Consider the following 18,242-nt stretch of genomic DNA (forward strand, 5'->3'; position numbering starts at 1 on the left):
ATGCTTCCTTGTGAACGTTTTCTTGTCCTACATTCTCACACACTCCATCCTGACTTTTGTGAGATAGGATATGACAGTCTACTGCAAATGTTTGATAAAAGTAGGGATTTTAGGTATATTTATACTTAAATGCTACCCAAGTGAAGGAAGGAAGGAAGGAAGGAAGGAAGGAAGGAAGGAAGGAAGGAAGGAAGGAAGGAAGGAAGGAAGGAAGCTATAATTTCAAAACCAGTGCTTCTCACACTTAACTATGTGTGTTAATCACTTGAGGATTTTGTTCCAATACAGATTCTGATTCTGTGGATCTGAGACATGAAAAAGCTGGGACCTGCAGGCCTGCCTTTCTAACAAGTTCCCAGATAGTACTGATACTGCTGGTCCAGTGATCACGTCTCCTAAACTAAGAATGCAGCTGCCATTTATGCCATTTTCCCTTCTCCGTCACCAACTTTCTCAGATCTTGGAACTAGAGATCTCTGGAGCCAGGTTCCCCTCGCAAAACAACTGAAAAACACAATTTCTATTATGGCATTGGGGATTTATTGTGTTCTGTCTCCCTAAAACATTCGCATTTGATACATACAGTATTGTAGTCTGGAGTCTAATTGAACTAGGTTCAGCTTCTAATGCTATCACTCACTAACTTTGCGATCATAGGTGTTAGTTAACTTGCCTAAACTTTAGTTTCCACATCAGTAAAATAGGAATGATGGTCCTGATAACATAGGGTTTCTATGGAGGTTAAATGAGAATGTATATAAAATACTGAATAAAGTGTCTGGCCTATAGTATTCACTAAATGGCAACTATTATAAAACATTTGATCAGTATATAGTCTAGGTGATAAAGACATGTGCCTTCCATTGATCAGATAGCTTGGGATATAGTCGTCTCTCTGTCACTTCCTTGTTTTATAATAGAAAAGTGAGTTAATCTCTATAAAGCTTAGTTTCCTCTATAAATGGACATAATAATCATAATTACTTCATAGGGTTTTTGTAAGGGTTAACAAAATAATATATATATGAAATAATGTATTACTTGGCACATAAAACTTTTATATATATATAAAGAAAATTATATGATATTTCTAAAAAAACAGATTGAAGGGGAAAAGGAGCTGCTTATTCAAAAGAAGAAATGTTTTAGGACTATTTGGTCAGAAATTCCTGTGCCTGGAGGTTCCTCAAACCCTAATATGCCCATGAGAAGCTCCCTAATGCTCTGTGACAAGCCCATGTCCCTATACAGCAAAAAAGACGTTGGTCAAAGGAAAAATGAAAAAAAAAAAAAAGTCTAGTGCAGTGAGTTTTTATTAGGCTAAATTTCTTCGGTTTAAAGGATTGTCCTTTAAATGGAGAACATATCCTTTGGAGTGGGGAAAGGGCAATAAAATGCCTTTGTTGTATAATAATGCCAGTGCAAGTTAATTTTTAATAATGTTTTTACTTGGAAAAATTAAAAGTTGAGATCTTTCTAGTCACACAATTATTAATGTGCTCTTTTAGTTTAATTGCCATGTGAAATCTCAACGTCTGGGAAAGTGTGTTCTGTGATTATCTAAGCACCTGCTCTTTGCAGTCACAAATATAGTCACTGCAGATGGAGGACAACAGGTTTCCTGTACTGGGGGTCTCCAAGATGTTGTACCATGCATATTATAAGAAGTGACTGTACCCAGAGGCCATCATTTCCAATTGAAATATTGATTTATTCTATTGTAGCTCATGGTTAAATCATATTCTGAATGTTGGATTGGCAGCCTCCTTGCCACGGAGGGTTGTGCAGTGTTCAGACCTCTGGAAGGCGTCTAGGTCTAGGAGAAGAGGGAGGTGATACATCACTGTGATTTCCATCTAATTTGAGTCTGAGCCTAGAGTTTTGGCTTGTATTATCATGACATAGCTATTGCTATTTCAACTCCACCTCCTTTTCACACTTGAATTTCCAGGTATCCATGTAGAGCTGCTGGGCTAAGAGTCTCAATAAACTGAAAACCATTTAAAAATTCATAAGGAGATTTTTGATGGGGTAACCATTTAGGTCTATAAGACTGCAAAGAGAGCCTTGCAGATATTGGAAAACAAACCTGAATGTTGCTGGATGGTCGGATATTGACAAAAGAAAAAAAAATACAAGGACCTATGACCCTACCACTTGAACCCCATAATACTAATCACACAGGTGTTAATCAAGAAAAAATGGACTAGCTCCTATCCCTGCCTTTTGGCCTCATCTTCTCACCCCAAAATACACACACACACACACACACACACACACACACACACACACACGCTTCACCTTAGATAGTACAAAAATTTTGAAGCAGATTATTTAACAGCTTTGAGCATCTTTCGAAATAGTTAATGTCAGTTCTTAGTAATTCTTGCATGTCTTACCATAGGTAGAAAACATGGGAGAGCTGTAAAAGTAGCCCAATTACATTGCCTTGGAGAATGTAGATCATGTTCCCTTGTTGTCAAGCTTGTAGATGATCCAGTAGACAATCAGGAGAGAAAAATCTTCATTTTTATTGTTGTTGTTGTTGTAGATGATGTTGTTACTGAAAGCGTAACACTGTTAGAAAGCTAGGTCTACAACTGAGAAAAGACATGTGACAACTTCTATATGATTTCTCTTTTGAGGAATTCATGCTGTGTCTCTCCATTATAAGCATAAGTAACTGAAAATTGATAGAAAACAAAACAATATTTCATCCTAATTTTCCACCGAATGGTATATTTATGTGGTCATTGGTATTGACATATAATAGATGCAATGATGATTTATAAATTCGATTTCCTGTTTGGAGAAAAAAGTCATGTCTAAATTCCTCTATAGACACAAAACTCTTTTCAAAATTTGTACTGATTTTGAAAAATAACTCTCTCAAAGCAGTTGTAGGTTTAGGTTCAATTTTTCAAAATTTTAGGACCCTTTTAAGGAAGTTTCCTTGATGGGAAATTAGTAACCCAAAATTGTATGGAAACTGAATTAATGAACGTTGACAGTAAGCCATAGGTGGACTTGCTTCTAGGGCCTATAACCACTACAGGCACACAAGGTTCCCAACCCAGCAGGGCCTCATGTTTGGGGTTCAGTGCTCTGGGTTTACTGCCTTGCAATTCTTAATAATTTATCTTTGAATTTGTGCTGTGTGAGTAAAGTCTGATGGGATAACAAGAGCATGTGAGTGGATGGGGGTCTTGGAGCCTCTGGTTGTTCAGCTGCTACCCCCTCACCTCTTCCTGGACAAGACAGGTTCTTGGGCATCCGCTCCCTGCCTGTGGCACCTTGGGACTGCTAGAAGTCTGAATCTGGCTGTTATCTTCTCCCTTCTGCCCTTCTAGGGGTCGTGTTCAGGTGCAGGGAGGCTCATATACTCAGTGAGCAACTCAGAGAGAGTTTCCTGCCCACCCCGATCCAGGTGTCTGGTGCATCTCAGCAGGGAGGTTGCAATCCCTTAGCTTTACCTATCTGCCATGCATTGGGGTAATAGTCCTGGAGAAGAAGAGATTGGCTTCTCAGCCCCAGGCCAAGAAACTTCATTTTCATTTTGCACTGAGTCCCATAAATTATGTAGCTGGCCCTGGTGTAGGGTTAAGCATGGATAAAATATGAGAAAGGAGGTTCAATAGATATGGGCATAAAAGCACAGGATATACATGACTTTGGCAACCATAGGGCCATGCCAGAGTCCCATCAATCAATTGAAAGCAAAGACTTCATCTCTGGATTGAGCGTAGTGTTGCGTATAACCCTTACCAATGACCTCGGCAGAGGAAGTATACATTCCCTAAGAGAAGTGTGTTGAAATGAGTAACCTTCTTAGATTAAAAAGGGCATTTTTTTTTTAATTAGGCAAACCACTTTCAGGTGGTTTAAAATCTGTGTCTAAATTATTTCAACTCACTTTGATACATATCCCCATCTCTTTAAGAATACCAACTCACCACAACATACATAAATATCAACATGCATATGAACATTCATACACATTTATATATACATACATACATACATACATACATACACATACATACATACATACATACAAGGCCCAGTGCTAGCCTTCAGGAGATACAAAGGTGAGTCAGAAAGTCTTTGCCTTGAAAGAATTTAAACTCTTATAGAGATAGTGGTACTCATGGAAAATCTATACTTCTAAAGCTCTTTCTGTACCAGCAGTATATCATGAAATTTTGCGTAAGTATGTTTGATGACTTTCTCCTTTTTTATCTCTTTTCTAAAAGGAAAATTTATAGAACTTGAGACCTTTAGTGGCCTGGATACCACAGGAGTTCAGCTCTACTTTTATTAGATGCATATAAAAACAATGATAAAAAATAATTGTTGGAGGAGGACTTAAGGGAAATTTAGTAACTTTTGAGTGAATAAAATGTATTCAAAATCTTTCATAGCACACATAGACTAAGTCTACATGTAGAATAGAAGCAATTATTGAATAATTTTGGTAGATATTATAAAAACATCTTCAGATAATCAAGTCCAGAAAAGGGGTTTATAAGATTTCTTATTATGCTGTATCTAGATATCCCAAATCTCTCTTTGACTTTTAATGCATCTGTGCAGCCTTTAAATAAAGATTAGCATTTAGAACCATTTAGGACCTAGACCATTCACACAAAGAAAACTCAACTTCCCTTCACCAGAGGCCAAATAAGTCACCAGTAGAAGAATGAAGGAATCCATTTTTCTCATTAATGTCATCAGACATTCTGTTTTCCAGGCCCCAATGTTTGAAGTTCCAAGTACTTTACAATAGATCTTGCAAAAACACACAAACCTTTATGTGAATTAATGTGTGTTTTTCAAGTATGGCTTATTATTTTATAGTCTCCCATTCCAGTGGAGTCCTGTATATTGTTCTATACATAAATACATGGATGGCCAGTATCACAAAAAACTAACCACTGGCAATTAAAATGTGGCCAACAGTGACAGTGACTCTGAAAAGATTTATAGGCACCATCATATCACTCCCTTTGCGGCACTTAGTAATCTTGAAGAAATTGAAAGAAAGGGAACTTTAATTTAGAGGGGACTTCTGCCCTGTTTAGCTGGTTTCACATGCCCAACATGAAATAATAATGCATTCTATTGTCTATCTTATAAAAAGCAAACTTTGCATCACCTCACTCACTGGCAGAAAACACAAACAGTGGATAAGAAAGATATGAATACCAGAAAAAATCTAGGGATCCTTATGACCTTCATATGATTATGTTTGTGCTAATGTATAAAGCACAGAAACTCAAACTCTCCTTCTGCAGAATCTGATTCATTAAAAATGCATTGCTCGTTAACAAGGGAATCTGGTGCACTGAATGGAGCAGGCATTGCCTCCTCCTGAGACAAGGTGGGACTGGTTTATTCTGGATGAGCAATTCATATTTTGCAATTCTGTTTCCTTCTCAATGCCATGACCATTGTATCCTCTTTGCAAAGGTAATGGGATGAAGTTCCAAAAAAGAATATGACTCTCAGGATTAAAAACATGTTATTTGTTTCTTAAAATAACTTATTTCGAAGTCATCTCAAAAATGGGGGAAGGGTAGGATTTAAAACCATACTGGAGTGTACATCTATCTTACGTTTAGAGTAGCTAGAAGTTGCTGAGTCTGGTTTGCCTTAGTTAATGAAAACCCATTGTACAAAAAAAAAAAAAAAAAAAGGAGAGAGAGAGAGAAAAACTTTGAAAAAGAAAATGTAACTTGCTATGAGGAATGTGTGACAGTCATTCAGGAACTCTGACCTTGAACTAGATAGAGAAGGTGGAACTTGCTGAACTCTTTCCTTAGGAAGATACTGAAGGGAAGAGTCCAGGGCCTGAGTATCAACCTTCTTGGTTCTGTGGATAGTCTAGTCCCTCCAGAGCAGAGTGATCTGCAGGCAGCTTTACAGGCTTCCGATTCAAGATCAACACTGGAAAGATAGTGTTAAATGAACCAATGCTCTGATAAGTAGGCATTTTAACAATTAAAAATGAGTTTTATCCTAGTGTACCAGCCATATTCCTAATCTGCCTTTCAGTATCTTTACCATTTATGAACTTTCCATAATAGAATCACAGCAAGGCTCTCTGTATTTGCAGAGAATTGACTCCTATTATACAGCTATTGTAAACTTTATATTATGATTCCTCTAAAGTCAGTTTTTATACTCCTGGCATTAACAGTGAACAACTCATAATTACAAAACAGATGTATCTGAAATGGTTCTTCCCCTTGCTAAGCTAGAAGTGTACTGGGATTGTGATGGAAGAATGCTCCAGGTAAAGAAACTTAGAAGGCCAAGTGGGTAAATCTAGCTAACGACCTGTCTGCTGAATAAAACTAATTGTATATAGCATCCTCTGCACAAAGGAGATTCAGACTTGCCTGGGCAGCATCTAAACCACTGTTTTCTTTAATCACTGGTAGAGTTTATGAAACGTACATGTAAGTCACCCCTTAAGGGTCTGTCAGTAGCTTAGTGAGGGATGCGATCCTCTGTGTTCAGCTCCACAGACCATTCTGATTCACAGGCCTGGATAAGAACTACTGGTCTAAGCCAGGGTCTCTGTGAGAATTTGGAAGCTATTTGCCAGTATCTTTGTGCCATATTTCCTGATCATACTACCATGGACTAAAGCAGCATTATACGTAAACATCTCACTTTATAGGCTCTTAAAGTCCCAACTATTTAGTTCTTTTCCAAATATTCATCAAATGGTATGGAGTTTGCAGTTAGGATGGTGCGTGAGGAAGTGTGAATTACACACATAGGAACGGGAGTATGTATCGAGTTGACTTGGGGCAGGTGAATATTATGGGCAAATTAAATAATATTAAATATTATATTGAATACAAAATAAAAATAAATCTTATTAAATAATAGTCAAGAGAAATAGTGCTTATGTGGTAAGTATTCCCTGTTCCAAAAAATTTACAGAATATTTTCTCATTCAATTCTCATAACAACCCTAAGAGGGAGGTAGTATTACTTTCCCAGGCTTTTTTCAAGAGGAAACTGAAACATAAAGAAGAGAAAAAAAGCCCAAGTTCACATACTTAGGCAGAGTTAAATTTAAATGAACCCAGGCAGAGCTGAAAATTTAAGAGTCCTTGCTTTTAAACAGTAAGCTAAACTGTTTTTAATATCTAAATTAGAATTTAGGTAGAATTCGCTAACAAGCTAGTGATTCAAAGACAATTCCAAGGTTTATGCTGAACAGTAGTAAATAGTCAAGTGGATGCCAATAATTCTCTTGAAGGAATTATACCACTCCCAAATTAAAAGCCAAGCCTCTATTTCTATTGAGTGAATATTCAATCAATTTTAGTAAAATGTCTGCACTAGAGCTAGGTGTGAAATGGTGAACCAGCAAATATAGTCCCTGCCTTACTGGTGTTCACAGTTGCTGCCTAAAAAATACAGACTATTAAATTCAGAACAGGCCACAGAGAGCTTTGTGGACGTTCTTGGTCTCCAGAGAAGTAACATGTTTCCTAGGATCCTGATCAGGAGGAATCTACTTTTCATAAAATTTTTCATAAAACCCATTTCAGTTTATATTTAACTGTCTCTGCCCATGGAAATAGCTAACTTCAAATTCTCTGCTAACATAGGCTAGGCACTGCTTCAAATTGCTCTGAAACCCTTAACCAACATCATTTATTCATTCTGACCACTGGATTCCCTCTCTGGCTACAAGAAGACTCCTGATCTGGGATCCACCTTACAAACAGATTAGTTAAGCATGATACATGCTATTAGGAGAAATGGAGATGCGTGCTAAGAAGAAACTTTACTTTTTCATTGGATCAGGAGAGCATAAGTAATCTCCTCTAGAGCCTGTGAAAGACTCCATTTTATACATGAAATTGTGTGGAATTGCCCTATACTGCACCGAACATGGTTTTTGAGAAAACCAGCCTCAGAACAAGCTGCTGTGCACTGGTGAGGGCCTCCAGCAACAGAGAATAAAATGTAAGCAAATGTAATTTGTGTAAAGTTATGGGTAACAAACACACAATCTTGTTGACACTGTGCTTGTAAATATAGAACACATCCTAAACTTTACAATGGTATGCCATTAGGAACAGTCAAAAAGTAGGTGTGGTACTCGTAAAAAAAGATGATACAAAAAGACCTGACATGGTATAGAAATTTTTTAAAATTAAGATATATATTTTTTAATTGTGTAAAAAGGTTTTTCTCTTTGTATGTGCATTGTAAACTCTCATTTCACAGTCTCGTATAAAAATCCATGCCTGATGAGTATGGGGAAGCAGTCATGTTTTTAAAAACATCTTCAAAACCTAAACCAAAGTGGGTATTTAGCCATTTGAGAATTTACCTAATCTGAATATTTGATCAAAAGCATCACTTTGGCTTGGTTAGTTCTATAAAAGTACATAAAGTTCTGCTGACAATTTTAAGGCAAATAGGACTTGGGTATATATGAAGAGAAACTGTGAGATTTACAATGCATAATGCAACTCCCAGTATAAAGTGCCCTGCTATTCAAGCATAATAAGTAAATCACATATAAAAAATTTAGAAGAAAGGTCTCCTGCATATTATGAGGTAATTGTTGGCACCTTCTGATAGTCATCTTACCTTTGTTATTAAATGACAGCGATCATTAAAATGCCAAACATATTTTGACAGAATTCACTTTATAAAATGTCAGCAAGTCTGTGTTTTTATTAGTTTGTTCCAAATCAATTTAGAAATTTCAATAGAATGCTTGTAAGTATTCCCCAAGCAATGTCCATTCCTGACTTGCTGCACAAAAAAAATATTACAAATTAATCAGATTTTCAGATTTCTGCATAATAGCTTTCCACATTTATTGCTTAATCCTATTATAAAATGCTGTTATGATTGACACATCGAAGTGGAGATACAAGTCAATTGAATAATATGTAGCAGTCAATTTTATTTGTGGCTTAATGTGCTGAAGTATTTTTCCCACATTTCCATTATTTATAAGTCTGCCCCTTTAGAGACTATATAGAAGAATTTGTTTTAAATGAGCCAATAATACCTTCTTTAAAATTTATAAGCATGACAGAATCTTATCTTTTTTTCTTGGTCATCCATGGCACGCCAGTAAACAGGGTTTGAATTGTCTTCCACTTGCTATTCATAGGACAAACATCAGGAAAGAAGATCTTGTTAAGGATGGCTTGGAATTGGATTTCAACCACCAAGAAAACAAAAGCTACTACCTAAAAACCTTCAAAAATTGCTGTTAGCTCTATTTGTTTGTTATCTATTTATTCGTGTGTTTATTGTTACTGCCACTATCTTATCTGCTATGGTTTGTCCTGAAACAAAGCACATAAACCCAACGAAGAAACTATAATGTTTAAGAAGGCTTGAAAGCACTGCTGTTTTGACAGAATTTTATTTTTCATATTTTGGTGTCCAACAGGATTGCAACAAAGGAAGCAAGTTGTGTTCTATGCTTAGCATAGTGGAGTTCCCTGGAGGTAGTATGGGGTCCTACTGTTTCAATTTGCCCCTGGGAAGTTTGCTTAAGGAGGGTCACGTTCGTTTTACGACATTACATAAGGTGACATTGAAAAAGGTTTTTATAAGATTCAGAGCCTGAAATGTGTATGGAGAAGGGCTTAAGTGTATGAAGCCATATTAAGGGATAATATAGATGTACTTGGTCATGTCTCAGATCATACTTCTCTGGCTTTGGGAAATTAGATTAACTGTCACCCACCTATGCATAAAGGATTCAGTTTTCTACACAAGTGACGTGTTGACGTACTCCATACAAACTGATGCAAACCTATTAGTGCCACTGATAATAGTGTCACTTTCCCCACTGTCATAGCCTTCTACCTCCTGGAATGACTTAGGCCATCTTAAATGTTCATTAGCATAACTTACTCAGTTAACAAGTGATTTGAACACTTGTCAACTGCTAACTGATACTGGTAAACCACTCTGGTATATCATCTGTGCCTTAATGTTATGTGATGTTATCAGGAAAATGGGGCCATGTGCAGTTCCTAGGCTGGATCTTATATTTAGGAAGCACTTCTCTTTTGAATTCCAGGGGCCAGAGGAAACCCAGCACTATCAGACCCAAGCACTCCTGACCAACACCAGGCCAGTCAGACCCACCCCCCATTCCCAGTTGGGCCACAGGTCAGTATCTCTCAACTGCTTTCCATAGGCTGCATATAGGATGGTTTAACCATATAAATAAGCAAATAAATAATAATGAGTTCAATCCAATTAACTCCAACAGAGAAAAGATGATAAATATTTGTATGGGATGCTGTATAACTACATTATTTATTAAATACCCTCAAGGTAAAAAAAATGTTTGCATAACTTTTCTCTCTTTTTAAAGAAAATGTTGTTTTTAATCATTTGGAATGGTGTATTTTTTTTCTTCTTGAGACTACAACTCTGCTGTTGGTTACCACGCAGTTTTCTAGAAAGTAAAACTTTAATGACTGAAGCGTGAAGAAAATTAAGTTATTTCAACCTTACTGTAGCCTTTTTTGAAATACAAGATGTGATTTAATATAAAAAAGTTAATGCAATTTTAATGCACGTTCAACTTATTGGGTTTGACAATACTGTACATCACATACAGACTCTGCATTAATAAAGAAATACATTCATTATTTTTTAAAGTCTAATATTTGGTTTGGTTTTTTTTTTTTTTTTTTTTTCAGCCTGGTGTGGTTATATGGATATGTAGAACACAATTATGAAAGGCTGAGCTTCTTTTTTTTTTTTTTTTACCTCTGTCATTTAGTGTGAAGCTTTCTAGATTCACCCTAATTTTATGGAAAAAAGAGCTGATACTTGTGCTTTACTCTCTCTTTTGCTGTCAATGTAGTTGCTGAAAATTGATCAGTTTCTGCACTTTGAGGGCTCCGCAGTTCAAGGCTTAAAAAATCCAAGTTTAGAGCTTAGATTGGTCTTGACTTTCTTGTTCCAGCCTCCACAAAATCCCCCTATAGCCTCAGATTCCAATGTCCATCTTGGAGCATAAGGGCTAGAGGACAGACAGCCTGGGGAGAAGTCTACTCTCTATGGAAGCCCAGAGAGAGTTTTACTAGGAATCTCAGGAAATGGCTTCCTCCGGCCATGCCCTTTCTAATTTCAAGCTTATAACATTGAGTGTGTGTGCGTGTGTGTTTCCGTGTGTGAACATACCTGGGATAACAAACTCTAATGCCTCTGGCTTATACAAGTAGCACGACAGACCTAGATAGCAAGAAATGGTGGACACCATGACAAACTGGAGAATGCATGCCTACTTTAAGCAGGCAAATTCAATTTGAAAAAAATACTGTAGGCCCAAACCCCCAAATCTGTGGCCTATATACAATCTGAGGAATGCCTATTTGCCTTCCCTTTTATCTTGATATTACTATTATCAGTGATAAAACACCAGCAATTGCAGTACCGGTTTATAATTTCGTACTTACTTCTAAAAAAAAAACACCAAGCTCAAATATGTCTAATGCCTGAAGTACAAGTTTATAATTTCGTACTTACTTCTAAAAAAAAAAAAGTTTATTTTTGTGCTTTAGAGCAACTTTTTATGTTATTTTTTAAATAAAGGCACGGTTACTCTGTCTGAATTTAGTAAAGTTTAGCAAATATATTAGGAGCTAGGCCCACAGAATCTAGAGCAGTGTTTCTAAAACTAGGCTGCAGGGAGTCCTAGGGCTTTTTCAGAGGACTCCCCAGATGGAGTCTTGAGGAAAGACAATAGAGAGTGGCTGGAAAGTGGGCTCAGCCCACCTCCCCCCATTCTACAAATAAAGTAGACCCATGTCTCTAAGTCTGCTCTGTGAATTGAGAAGTCGTGATGAGAAAGAGGTGCAACTTGGGCTCTGGAGCAGCCTGCCTGGAGCTGAGATCCCAAACCCTCACTAGACACGGGATTTGGGGCAAATTACTGTATCTCAGTTGCAGTATAACGAAGTTAATACACACACAGTATCACTAGAATAGAGCCTGGCTATTAGATATTGGGCTTTGTACTATGCCTATATTGAATTACCTTTCACTTAATAGAATAATGCTGCATTAAAAACAAAAGAAGTTGAAATCCCTCAATAAGAGTTTTGTACTGGCTTGTCTAGAAGAAAAATGGACATGGGATTATGTCTCACAAGGCTCCCACAAGGGTGCAGTGAAAGTCCCAGATCAAGGACTCTAAGATCAGTGACCCTTTGGGTAACCTGGCTTGGCCAGGGCAGGAACCCTTCTTATGCCATCTTGATGAAGAGCCCACACCAAGCTCAAATATGTCTAATGCCTGAAGTACACACCTATGAGGCTGGCTTTCCATATCAAACAATGGCTATTAGATAAATAGAGGACATAAACATGTATTTTTAATGTTGTTTTGACTCGGCAAAAAATGATAGAATAATAACAAAGACATATTTTAAACATTTAAGAATTTATTCACATCAAATACTTTTTGTTTTTCTATATTTCTTTTTAGATCTTGTCATTCTACATGTATAATTTTCCATTTTAACAATGATTTTATTATCATCTGTTTAATTCTTTTTCATTTAATTTTATGTATTCTCATATGAACATTTACTATTTTTCTAAAAAGGTGTAATAATGATCCATTGTAAAGACTAGATAATATTAAGTTTAATACTATAACACTATTTTTTAGCATTTATGTATTTTAAAATGTAATGCATACTTTCATGCATTTATCTATTTTCTGTTTGAATGATATCTTCAGTTTATATCCCAGGAGTATATTCTGAGTCAAAAGAAGACGAATATTTTTGTAGCTCTTGATATGGTTCTCCAAATTGCTTTCCAAATGGCTTATACCAGGGTACATATCCTAAATTTGCATAATGGTGTCACTACACACTTACCAGCACTGAGTAAATCTTTTACATTACTTTTGCTAATTTAATAGATGAAAATAGTAGTTTGTTACAATTTTTTGAACCAAAACATTTCCACTGATCCCAATGAGTTCTTTCTGGAACAACATAGAATAAATTAGCAGAGAGTTTCAAATACATAAGGGTAGGATCAAATTCTTCATTGGAAGAATAATAAATAAGTGTAAAGTATTACTTTTAAAGGTATTTGAGCTCCTCAGAGGATGTTCAAACCAAATAAAATTTTCCAAAAATAATAAGCGAAATGCAATTTCAATATTTTTTTTACCAGTCAAGTTTTTTTTCTAGAGTAGAGCATGTTTCTTTACTATTTGTTCAGGAACTTTTTGATCCTGAGTAGAAGAAAAATGCTCTAAAAGTCTATGTCTTGGTTCCATTGGAAAGTGAGCAAGTTCATCTGTTTCTTTGCAGCCACTTCTGACAGCACAACAGTTAGCCTCTTCTGTCGCTGGCGTGATGCCAGGAGGCACGCCAGCCCTCAACCAGCCTATTCTCATCCCCTTCAACATGGCCGGACAACTAGGGGGACAGCAAGGACTGGTTCTCACACTGCCTACTGCAAATCTCACCAACATCCAAGGGCTGGTAGCAGCAGCTGCAGCTGGAGGCATTATGACTCTGCCATTGCAAAATCTACAAGGTAACCTATTGTGTTCGTGTGGCATGTAGGCCCTATCCACTGGCCAGTGTTCTCTGCAGGGGACAAGTGTCCTGAATGTTGAATGTGATTCAGAGTTGCTTCCATCATAAAGGGTGTGGAGGCTTGTGTAGGAAGTAACGTTTCAAGTTGTCTTGTGAATCCTGAGTTTGCTCAAGCCCTGGGCTATATCAGTCCTCATTTCTTCACGTTGATTTCAAACCTTCTGGCAGCATTTACGAGCAACCATTGCACAACACATCAAAAACTTAGATGTAAAATTGTGTTGTTATATGAGGACCTAAGTTATAATCTCATGAGTTTTTCAATTTAGTCATCTTCAAATTGTGACTTTGATATGACTGGATTGTGTACAAGTGGTTGAAACATCTCAAAAAGGGATTGTTTGGAATAATTAGTTTAATTACTATCTTGCTTACTAAGTATATTTTAGTTATCATTATTAAACAAACATTATTTGAGGTCATAATTTATAGTGAGAAAAATAAACTTGAATATCAAGCCTTTTTATTATGTGGGCATATAGCAAGAGATGGACTCTAATTTTACTCAGGAAGGGTAATTTTCTTGATATTCTGAAGGTTTTGACTTTCCTTTAAAAAATTTATAAAAAACTCTGTAAGAGGAAGAATTTTATGATGGAAATGGCCTAAATGTGATTAGGACACTTAATAAAGAAAAAAACACATTTATTTTGCACTGATCAAAGATGTTTGTTTTCTTCATTGATATAAATGTTAGCGGTTAATTTTCTTCCGCAGAGTGAGAGTTTGGTTGAGTAAGTTATCAGAACAACATAAAATACTTTTTTTAGTTGATCAAATGTCAATGTTTCTTAAAACCTATTAAATTGATCAGGGTATATTAGTTCATAGATTAAGAAATAAGCCAAGTAAAAACTGGTCAACTCGACCCAAACTTCTTTACACACTATTATGTTCTAATATCCCATCCATTATTGTCACTTCTTGACTTTTTAAAGCAAAGTCTCTCTTGTACCATTAAATTGTGCCAAGAAACCTGCCATTCATAAATCATGTATGCCCAGGACACATTAATGCATAAACTTTGCTTGTTTCAAATTTGAGAGTGCCTGAGAAGTCAGTATCTCAAGATTAAGCAAATAAAGCAGCAATAAACAAGGTGAAAGCAAAAGTAACAAAGTGTAGGGAGAGGCTTTTTAATGTAGGTGGATGATGAAATCTTAATGAAGAAATGGGCATAATCGGAATGCAATCTTCCATTTAGAACATTTGCACTTTTGGAAATATTGAATATTATAAATAAACATAAGCCTGTGGAGTTCGTAAGTCATGAATTAATCCTGTGTGGTTGAAATGGACACTAAAGTCAGAGTCCACAAAACCAGACTTGTTATATTTTTATTACAGTTTGGTATTCTTAGGGCTTCATTACCTGGTTATTTTAAGGGTTAAAATTAACGACTGGTCTGGTATGGACTTCCATACCCTCTCTCTCATTAAATATCAAATTTCATAGCTTATAGTTTAAATTTGGTTCTTTGTGGCATCTTTGGTTTCAGAAAATGAATCCTAAGGTCTGTGTCCTAATTAAGTAGGTTCGACAAGAGTGCTAGATCTTTTTACCCCTTGTGCTTCTCATATAATTTATGGCTTCATCTTCAGAGTATGTTGGAGTTTATGGTCAAGCTCTTGTCTACTACACAAGCATAAGGGAATTTGTCTTCCTTTGTCTCCATCTTTGAAATTTCAATGATATGGAAAGGCAGGTGGCAAAGTCATTAAAATGAAACACCTCCCAGTTGCAAGTCAGTTACAGGAAAATCTTCCTAGTTTGAATTCTCCAGCCCCTCCTCAACATGCATTTCTTTAATATCCTTATGAATGAATCCCAATTCTTAAATCACTGTTAGAATGCAGGAAAGTTTCATCTTCCAGTTTCTTGGATTTTTCTGTTCCTTTCGTATCTTCCTACATGATTTCTTCACCACACAGATCTTACTAGTCTCAAAAATGACCATCCATCCTGGTTTCCTAGAGACTGTATGTTCTCTCGAGACATAGAACCTTCATTATTTAAATCAAGAAAGTCCCAGACAAACTAGAAAGAGTTGGTCACCCTGCGAGAAGTCCAAGGGCGATAAGGATGGTAATCAGAGAAATGTCTCTTATCTTCAAGGTGTCCAAGATCAGTGTCCACCACCTGAAGTGCAGTGTGAGTCAGTCAACTTGTCAGTCAGCAGTCAACCCAAGGATAATCTCACCACTTTTAGGCAATCTATTGCAGCCCTTGACAATCACTGGGCAGTGTCTAGGCTTGTGTAGCTTCCCAGACTCTATCATAAAAGGTAGTGGGACTCTGGGCATTGTGGGTGAATGGCTGGTAGCCAGAAAGTCATCTTTAGAGATCTTGGTCAACTTTGAGACTGAGCTAGTCCCAGATGTCCTTAAGTATCATCCTCTTTTAAGGGTAGTGATATTGTAAATGGGTACCTCAGAAGGAGACCTTATATACATTTATATTGTCAACAGAGTAGAATGTTCTGCCCCTTCCCCATGGCCCACCTCTAGAAGACGAGCACAGTAACCTTAGCCCCAGGCTTTTAAGAGTCTTTTGAAAAAAAAAAAAACAGTAAGTCTGCCCACCTGTAATAGATGCTCCATCTCCTCAAGTGGTTTTATAAAACAGATTTGATTAGTCAGTGTGAAGAGGAGGGACTTAAGTGTTAAGCCCCTAATCTGAAGTAAGGCCTATTTTTGTATGATATGCTTAGTTCTTGATGGTTTCTCTTTTCCTTATTGTGAAAGGTTAAGGTTTTATTTGTGAAAGAAGTTTGTCAGTTGAAGTTGCCTCTGACAGTTCTCCAACTTTCCTGCCCAGCCCTCTAGGCTGTCTGTTCTTCTAGTTCAAAAGCTACAAACTTGCTAAAAAAAAAAAAAAAAATACTGTTTTTTAATGGTTTAGAATTCAGAGATAACTTTTCAAGTATTTCCCCCTTTACTAAAGGGATTGAGAACTGGTTCATTTACGTTCCCTATTAAGTAAGATAGAATAGCTCTCAGGACCTTGGAGGCCATGATTCATAAATGTATTTTAATGAGCACTAATGACGTGATGTTAAACAGAGTGGCCTTTCTCCACTCAGGTGGTAGAGGTTCTATCACAATCTTTTCCTCTAAGCATGGTCCCCAGACCAGCGGCATCAGCATCTTATGGGAACTTATTAGAAATTCAAATTCTCAGGCTCCACTCCAGACACACTGAATAGTCTTTGTTTTTAAAAGATTCCCATGTGATTTCTATGCACACTAAAGTTTAGGAAAGGTTGGTCTAGGGAGCTTTTCCAAAATTCATTTGGCACTCCCTCACTATCTCTGTATTCTGAGCATCTTAGGGTGGTGGGGAGCCATGTGACTGTGACTGTGATAAGTTGTGGAATCCTAAGAACAGCCCTGCAGCCCTGCTTCAGGGATCCTGGAATGCGGTTTGGGGATTAGAGAATCCAGTGAACCCCTGGGCTGCAGGCTGTATCATTCTTCCCTCTGAGCAGGCAGATGCCAATCTCCATTCTCAAGATGAATAATAACCTGTCTCCTCTTTTCCTGCTTTTTTTCATTACTCTTCTCTACTGAATTGGTTGATTTTTGGCTAATCCATAATTTGAGTTCACATGTTCTATTTTGTCTTCTCGAAGTACATACATCTTTTCAACTCACGTACCTCTCTGAAATCTCTGGTACTTTCTCTATCTTCGCATCTCTATCTTTATCCCTATCTACACGTCTCTCTAAAATTCAAACTCCCCAAAATTCAAGTTCCTACTGGGCTGATACTTTTTATTTTAGGCTACCTCATGGGTCACTGGCCAGACTAGAGATTAATTGTCCTGTGTTGAGGTGTACACTCATGTCCAATCAGCTGTAATGTGGGTGCAAGGGGGAAGCCAGGATGATGTGCTATGAAACATGGACAACATGTTTAAGATACATGCCAGGGCCTCCCTCATCAGCAGAAGGGGCTCTGGGTGCAGCAGGATGTATTTTGGCCTGTCCACTGGGATTACTATATAGACCAATAAGGACCTCCTACGGTCATGGTCTGAAATTGAGACAAACTCTGAACTCAGAGATGCCAATACATTCTGAATATTTTAAGGTAAATCCATGGAAGCTCTGGCTGGGATTCAAGTCCAGAAATGTTCTGAGCTCAGAAAAGGCCTAGAAATGACCTACATGAAGAGTGAAATTCTGTGTTGTCTCCTGTCTTACCTTTGAGAGTCCCTTTCCCTTTCCATGTACCTGCCACCTAATGTGTCCCTCCATTCTTGTGTCCTTTGCTGTGTGCTCACAGGGATTTGGTTTCAGGTGACTATCAGCAAATCCAAATCTGTGAAATAAAACCAATAATGACCACTAACCTTAAAGAAAAAAAAAATGACTATGGTTTCTCTGTCACATACTTTATAAACTCCTTTAAAAATCAGTGTCTTTTATTTTATTATTTTGAAACACAGGTAGTTACAGGTAGTTATACTAAAAAACGTAACTTGCATTTGTCCTACTATAGGAACTAGATGATTATTTGATGGGGCAAAATAAAGTTTTTATTATGGAACTCATGCAAATGTGTTGGATTGTTTTGCTTTTTTTTTTTAGATTTAG

At 37.0% G+C, this 18,242-nt stretch overlaps 1 protein-coding gene across 2 annotated transcripts in view; it reads left to right on the plus strand.

Moving 5' to 3' along the window:
* Nucleotides 1-18,242, plus strand: part of POU6F2 (POU class 6 homeobox 2) — a 455,705-nt gene that overhangs the window by 208,371 nt on the left and 229,092 nt on the right. For both annotated transcript variants that reach the window (XM_006925339.1, XM_006925340.1), the window contains exons 4-5: nucleotides 10,085-10,176; nucleotides 13,353-13,581. In XM_006925339.1, the coding sequence (XP_006925401.1) occupies nucleotides 10,085-10,176; nucleotides 13,353-13,581 (321 nt within the window). The remainder of the gene's footprint in view (nucleotides 1-10,084; nucleotides 10,177-13,352; nucleotides 13,582-18,242) is intronic.

This window comes from Pteropus alecto, unplaced genomic scaffold (genome assembly GCF_000325575.1).
Source record: "Pteropus alecto unplaced genomic scaffold, ASM32557v1 scaffold109, whole genome shotgun sequence".
In the NCBI taxonomy this organism is placed as follows: domain Eukaryota; kingdom Metazoa; phylum Chordata; class Mammalia; order Chiroptera; family Pteropodidae; genus Pteropus; species Pteropus alecto.